The following is a 7,630-nucleotide window of genomic DNA, read 5'->3' on the forward strand; positions in this document are numbered from 1 at the left end:
GTCGTCTTCTCCTTCTTTTCTTCTCCACCAATCATATCTCTCCACCTCACCGAATGCTTCTTCTTAATCTTCTTTAGTCTTCGGTTAAGCCACGTCATCTTCTCCACACCTCTTTCCTTCATAATTTTGTTTTAGACTCCCTATTACATGTGACATATGCTTTCTTGATTCCATTGGCCCGCACTTAATATCTGGACTTCTGCATAGACTTCCTCGTCACCAGTAACATCTCTCTCTCATTCTCAGCGGTCAGAAGATGACGTGAAGCCATAAGGCCGGCGTCAGTGAATTTTCGCTTACGACAGACATAATGCTACTGCTTGCTAAACAACAACCGCCACCGCATGTTCTGGAAGAGCTCTTCACACTTCTATCTCGGTAATAACAGTCGCCCCTCCTGGCAGTTTTCCTTTTGTGGGAAGACGACGAGCGGCACTTTAAAGCCAACCGAGAACATCATCATCGTGATCAGCACCTCGCGTGCCACGCTGAGCAAAGAAGCACGTCGCTGGCCCAGCCACGCATACCCCTGCTAGCTTTCGCAGTGTCGTCCCCGAATCGAAGCCATGGCCGAAAGACGGCACTCCGCACAGACCCTGGAGATGTGCGAGAAGAGCCTGGACGGCGGAGTGGTCGGCCAGCCACGGAAGCCCATGCTGTGGGTCTTCGTGATCGCCGCCTTGCTGCTCGTGATCGTCGTCGCCGTCTCGCTGGTCAACGAGGAGAACACGTGGCGTCACGAGTCCGAGCTGCTTCAGCTGCCGCCGCCGCCAGCTGTGGAACCAAACGCGGTACAGCTGTCGCAGCCCGTGCCGCCTCTGCTTGGTATGCGTGATGATCGCTGATCGCGATTTCCTACTATATTAAGTGCGTCGATGCCCGCATCCCTTTACAGGATGACGACTACGAACGCCATTTTGTGGAACGGCTAAATATCAGCGCGAAAAGCCGAATCTGTGCGCATTTAAGACCGTTCAATACTCCTGCCAGACAGCAACAGCCGCCGCCGTGGCTCAGTGGCTATGGTACTCAGCTGATAGCCCCAGAGACACGGGTTCGATCCGGGCCAGGGCGGTCGCATTTCGACGGAGGTGAAAGGATAGAGGCCCGTGTGCTGTGCGATGTCAGTGCACGTTAAAGAACCCCAGGTGGTCGAAATTATTCCGGGGATCTCCATTACGGCGTCCCTAATAGCGAGCTTTTCAGCGGCGCAGAACAGCATGACAAATAACAAGAGACAAACACAGCGCCGTGCTCATTCCTTGTTGTGCTGTCCTGCGCTGTTGAAAAAGTTGCTTTGGGACGTTAAATATCGTAAAACTTAAAACGTATTCCAGATAAAAATTTAGAAGCTTTCAGACCATTGCAGCAGTGAGCGCTGTCTTTGTGACTGAAAATGGCATCTGCAAATCGAACACTGGGTACCATCGCCTTCATAAAGAGAAAGGAACGCAGCTAGCACTGAGGTATTCACTGCCTACCGCATAGTAGGAATCGGAGAAAAATAAACCTTGGATGACGTTTACCCTACTCTTATAAAGTATACATAATGCGATAGCCTTACATATCCCTCTTGCGCATATGTACTCGTTCTCTTTCGTGATTCGTAAATCGCGAGGGAGACCGCATACCACTACTCGAGCACTGGTCACTGTGGATCGCTTACTCCTTTTTAGTACTCCTACTCCTTTTTTTCCTTACCCCTTGTTTAAGTACTCCTTTTCCCAATCGCCTGAGATTACCTCCAGCTGGGATCATATGGCGCCTCCCGTCAGCTATGGCAATAGCAACACTCGTCCGCTGGCACACCTGAACGGTCTCGAACTCACCTACTTAGCGCATTCTCTTCCTCATCGTTCCACACGATACACAGATGTCGCTGGCAGGCTTATGCGGAACGTGCATTCTATACCACAACTTTCTGTATGCAGTGTACGAGGACGAAGACAGCAACCGTGGTTCGTGGTTGCTGACTCGCTCCGTCAACCCAGCTGTGAACGCCTGCCTCGACTTCCACGCTTACGTTTGCAGCGGCTACGCTGGAGCCGTGGGTGGCTCGCTCGAGCAGTTCGTCGCCACGAACACTATGACGGCTGTGAAGACTCATTTCCTAAGCACCGCCCACCTTGGCGCCAATCAAAGCCACGACGCCGTCACCAAGGCAGTGGCCTTCTACCAGAGCTGCCTGGAAAGCGTACGGGGCGCTGCCACTGCCGCCAACGCGAAAGCCCTGAGCAACTTTCTGGACAAAAACGACCTCCGGTTCGAAAAAAGCGGCACGGCCTTTGACCTTGTAGACAAGGCACTGGAGTTGCTGATGCGGTACGACCTGAGGGTTTTCTTCGCCCTCGACTTCCAGTTCCCCCCGTGGATGAGTTCGAACAAGCGACTAGTACGCTTGGTCGCCAGCCCGGCGTTCGAAGAGTGGAAAGAGAGAAGGGTTGCACTATCCAGCTCCGCTTTCGTCAAGTTCGTGAAGGACGTTCTCTCCCTCTGCGGCGTGGGCGAGGAACGAATCACCGACCTCACAGACACTATAGTGGGGACCGAAGATCGCCTCATTCGAGACCACGTCTCTGGGCGACCCGACGGCGGGACGGGTGACACGTACAGGCGTTTCCTAGACGCCTATTCTTCACGCGTCCAAGCCGATAGCTACAAGCTGGACCTCGAGAGTTCGAACGCGTACCGTTACTTCCACGGTGTAGCTCACGCCCTGGACTGTAGTCAGTCTTCGGTCTACCTGAGCTGGCACGTTGCGCGACACATTGTGCGCGTGGCGAACTTATTAATACCCGGTCCGGTGAACAACCGCGTCGACCCTAAGGCCTACTGCTACGACCAAGTGTACGGAGAGTACAAGCATGCCGTTCTGGCCCCGTACCTCTTCAAGGTCGTCAACGACAGCAGGGTGGAAGAGGTTAGAAAAATGGTGCGTTCTATTACAATGGAGCTACAAAAGAGCATCATGCATACCTTGTGGATGCCGGCGTACATCAAGATCAAGCTAGAAAGGAAGGTGAGGCGTATAAGGTGGAGGCTTGGATACCCGGCCGGTCTCAGTGATTGGGCAGGCGTAGACAGGTTTTACGCTCGTCACCCTGACCCCAACGGTACTTTCGTTGAACACTACCTGGGCTCGCGCAAGGCTCGAATGCGCAAATTGTTTGCGGCGCTCAGAAAAGGCACCGACATGGAGGAACTGGAGTTCATCCATGATGTACCGGGCATTACATATGGCCCACTGAACACAGTCTACGTGCCGGCCGTTGCCTTGGTGTGGCCACTGTTCTACTATCGCGGGTCGCCGGAGCTCAACTATGGACTTCTGGGGACACTCCTGGTTGAAGGCATGATGCGTGCCTTCGGCAACGATAACATGATGGTCGACGACCAAGGTTCACCGATTTCATGGTCCAGAGAAGGCCGAGAGCTCTTCCGAAAGAACTATCAATGCGACGACCCCGAGAAAGACCGGCATACGTTGTGAGTACTTCTATTCTTCAAAATGAACCTCTGAATTTGTTGAGACAGGTTCCTCATGGATGGCTTATTTCGGAGCTGTTGCGTGAGCTTGCTAATCAAGTCTGAATAACTGGCGTGAAGGGTTTGCCATATTGCGCAATAACGGGCTCGTACAATGTTGAAAAAAATCCCACGCCATTTTGAGGGAGGCATGAACAGTAACCGCACAGCTAGGTGACTGATCGGATTAAAGTGGAGCCCGTCGGGAATTATTCTGAACATTGTAGACGACTACCTGTCATTCGCAGTACAAAAGTTATACAAAGGAACGATGCACTGATTTCTCAGATCACAGTTTAACAAAATTCATCCTTACCGGAGGATCTCAGTTGAGACTACACCATAACTGTTGGCAGATGGCAGGGCAAGGTTTATTCGATTAAAATCTCGAAGCCAGAAGGTCGCAAGTCTAAAGTGTTTTAAACAATCACTTAAGTTTAATGGGTATTTAGCTTGTTGTTAACTGGTCCTTTGTTACGAACCTATATAGCATCTGGTCAGATTTTTATAATCGTGCTGCAATAAAATACTGCTGAATACTAATATGCGTAGTCTGCAACAATTTTTGTGGTCTGCTTTTAGTACATAAGAACAGAAAATTGGAAAATTTGGCGAGTTGGTGTATATTCACATTTTGGCAGCTCGAAAAAAAACGAAGACCAGAGCATAGACTTAACACAACATAGGCGCTGCGTTGTGTCACGTTTATGCTCATCATCATCATCATATTTTATTTATGCGCTGCTAAAATATTAAACTGCTATTAATGGGTTGCGAGATGCATTGCAGGTTCGAAGGGTGCGCATCGAATCAATATCGTCCGCAATGGTGCCCTGAAGTCATATAACGCTCTTTTCAAGACCTTACAGTGTAAACACCAACTACTCCATATGAGAATAAAAAGGGAGGAAATGTTCCGGCAGCAAACTCACTAATAGGGGAAAGGTATGCTATCCAGTCCTGCGGTGTATTTTCATCACTAAAAATGCCGAATAGTTCCGGTTGGCAACGCAGATTTCCTCTTCAAAACATGCGAAGTCCCTGCAGTTACGAAGATTTTAACTGAAGTTTCAATCGCCTCTAATTACTAACCTTAAGACATCCACTCCATCGCTGACTGCATCGCGTTGCTGTTCTTTAAGGCGGCCGGGATATGCTTTCGTCGGCTAAAGTGAGCATTCCGCGTATTAAGTGACTGAAATCTACCCCAGTACTTGGGCAGCGTACCTTACCCCTAAAATAAAGTGCGCTACAGGACGGCTTACTCCCTTTTTACTCATTTATAGGGTAGTTGATGCCTGGAGTGTAGGGGCAGGTGGTTTTTTGGACGGTGAAAAGAGCGTGCGTGGTACTTCGCACCTGAATTCTTTTCAGGGCTACGAACGAGAGCTGTCATGTCCTCCTCATCGTATAGGGTGATGGCCCTTCGACCTCATTATGAAATGTCGATAGGCCTTTTCACGACCCTCGAAAAAACCGGTTTTTCTGGGCTGTGGGGAGAATGTGGGGGAGCTTAATCCAACTCTTTCCTGTACTACGACCACAGCCCAGTGTTTAATATGGCGGGGCCCATGGACCTCTTTTTGAAAAGGTCTATAGATAGCTCTTGATCACTACAGTCGGATACAACTTTAGTCTACAGTGTAGCTCCGCCCACATTTCGGACCGGCGCACGGAATTCCTCCACGACAAAAAAGTAGTCCGTTGCTAAAACTTCTCTCGTCACCTAAAAAAGAAGCTGATCACGAGAGAAAAGAGAATTCCTCCACGACAAAAAGTAGTCCGTTGCTAAAACTTCTATCCTCACCTAAAAAAGAAGCTGATCACGAGAGAAAAGTTATAAACTCTAGAATTTTGATGCCTGGCTTGTTTAATAAAGTCAAACAATAAACAGCTAATTTCGTTTACTTTTGTGACTCGCTGGTGGGGTAATACAGTACACCGCGAATCGTGACCCAGTTTTAACAACTGCTGTTTTTTTTAAAGTTGTATCCAACTATGTTGGCGCCCTCTCCACTCAGGGCTTAGCAAGGCATGAAAGAAAGACAAACGAAAGCTCTTGAAGGGTCACGAGAAGGTGAAGGACGTGATGCATCAGGTGGTTCTGGAGATCCGTATCACGTCCAGTGAGCCAGACTGCTTTTGTCGCACAGTTTGCCACGAGGCATAGAAAGACGACCACTCTTCCCGAGCCAGACTTCCCAGCTGAGGATGGGGTCGAAAGAGAACTGGGTAATGCATAAAGATGTGTCCCGCTTTGGCAAGCGTTTGGGGCAGTTGGGACAAAACATTCAGTTTTTTTTTTGTCGTTTCATGAAGCACTAATGGTGAGATGTGCGCACGATAATAGTGTCGGGTTGATCATATCTGATTATTCTCATCTTCCAGCTGTAATGGGTGCGAAGTGATCCGGTGCAAAAGCATCTTGTGTTCTTGAGTTCGTACTATAGTGCTCGACAGCTCTCCTGTGGATACATTTGAATTGAAACTAAAATACTGGTCGGTCATGAATCTTTCAGCCGCTGTAAGCCTTTCGGTCATCTCCTGCTGAACTTTCAGGTCTGTGTTGGTCGCCTTTCCTCCCACCGCCCAGTCATCGGTCCTTTTATCTTTTCTATTTTTGTTGTTCCGGCAGTCCCACACCATGTCGTATAAGTCCGCCTCTATGCCACAGTATGCGCACTGTGGCCCATATTCTTCTGGGTAGATTTCGTGAAATCTTTTTGAGCTTGGGCATGTATTTGTATTCTCAGTGTTATTTCCTGTTCCTTGACTAGTTCTTCCGGTGGCGCGTATACCCTTCTACCTTGCCTGATATGTTTTAGGATTTCTGGGCATGGGGTCGCCATGTTTGACTAGTTGTGCTCGTAAGTGTGTTGGGCCCATACAAAAACTTCTTTAAACACTCTATAGACTGCCCATAGACTTATGTCTATATAGTCTATAGACTCTCTATCGACGAACCCGAGAGAAGTCGTAAGGAAATACACATCCCATAGACGCTCTATAGAAACTCTATAGGTTTATGGCCATACACTTCTAGTAGACTTTTGTCAATAGACATTCTATAAACTGAGTAGACAAAAATTAAGGCCTACAGAAAAGCAATAGAGTCTATAAAAAATCTATAGACTGTCTGTAGATGATCTATAGACCATTTTTATAAGGAGCGCTCCCGGAGTTAGGCCTTCCGGGTTTAGTAGTGCTCCGTCTGAGGCGCGCGCGCCTTCGTTCCCCTTTACGGACTGATGCGCTGGTGCCCGTATGAGCTTTGCTTGCTTTCCGGCTTCCTTATGTCCTACAGGATCCCAATGGCTGCCTGCTCTATCCTGCCCTTGATGTAGTTCTTGCACACTTCTTGCGAATCCGTGCTTATTTTCCTTTTTTTCTTTGTGCGGTTATTGCGAGCGCAATGACCGCCTCGATCCTCAGCTTGGGTTGTTCTCGAAGCTCGGCCCTTGGCCGCAGCCACAGTGATGATGATGATGATGATGATGATGATGATGGTGGTGATATATGGTCGCAGGCACAAGGCCTTCAAGCAGCCACGCAGCTACCAGCACTCCCATTCAGTGGCCACGCGTGTGCATTACGGCGGCCGTCGGCCCGGAGTGTCCGTGGGCGCTCGCGCCCTCTTCCGGGCGTACAAGAAAGCTGCGGAGCTTCGCGGCCGCAGACTACGGGGCTTCGAAGCACTCAGCGGGGAACAGCTCTTCCAAGTGAGCCGCTGCCTGGTCGCGTGCGGCGACCCTCACGATGCTACCACGGCGGACGCGACCCTCTCCATTCATCGGTGCAACCAGATGGCCCGTCATTCTCCGGAGTTTGCTGCGGCCTTCAACTGCGATAGCGGGATATCGTCCAGAGGTCGCTGCGACTTTTGGTGAAAATAAACAGAGCGAAAAAAATCAGGAGGGCTCTTAATGTTCGCCTTAAGAGTATAGGCGATAGCGCCTTCTCCTCATCTTTCTTTTTTTTTAATTACTACAGCATCAGTACGCACTACAAACAGCGTTACTAAGTCATACACACCACAACGCGTTCACTATAGGTGCCCCTTTAACACGCCTGACCCCACGGCCGTTCAAGGCGTATGCGTTGCGTG

General features: G+C 49.5%; 1 protein-coding gene across 1 annotated transcript; it reads left to right on the top strand.

Annotated features, from left to right (window-relative positions):
* The first annotated feature begins 507 nt into the window (after positions 1 to 507).
* Positions 508 to 7,415, top strand: LOC144106861 (uncharacterized). Its single transcript, XM_077639812.1, has 3 exons — positions 508 to 825; positions 1,932 to 3,486; positions 7,052 to 7,415. The coding sequence occupies exons 1-3, from the start codon at positions 567 to 569 to the stop codon at positions 7,410 to 7,412; spliced, it is 2,175 nt and encodes a 724-aa protein (XP_077495938.1). The 5' UTR covers positions 508 to 566; the 3' UTR covers positions 7,413 to 7,415.
* The last annotated feature ends 215 nt before the right edge of the window (positions 7,416 to 7,630 follow it).

This window comes from Amblyomma americanum, chromosome 10 (assembly GCF_052857255.1).
Source record: "Amblyomma americanum isolate KBUSLIRL-KWMA chromosome 10, ASM5285725v1, whole genome shotgun sequence".
Classification (NCBI taxonomy): Eukaryota; Metazoa; Arthropoda; class Arachnida; order Ixodida; family Ixodidae; genus Amblyomma; species Amblyomma americanum.

Coding starts and splice junctions, on each gene's coding strand:
- LOC144106861 (XM_077639812.1), top strand. CDS start 567: ATGGCCGAAAGACGGCACTCCGCACAGACCCTGGAGATGTGCGAGAAG. Junction 826..1,931: donor GCCCGTGCCGCCTCTGCTTG/GTATGCGTGATG, acceptor TTCTGTATGCAG/TGTACGAGGACGAAGACAGC. Junction 3,487..7,051: donor GAGAAAGACCGGCATACGTT/GTGAGTACTTCT, acceptor ATATGGTCGCAG/GCACAAGGCCTTCAAGCAGC.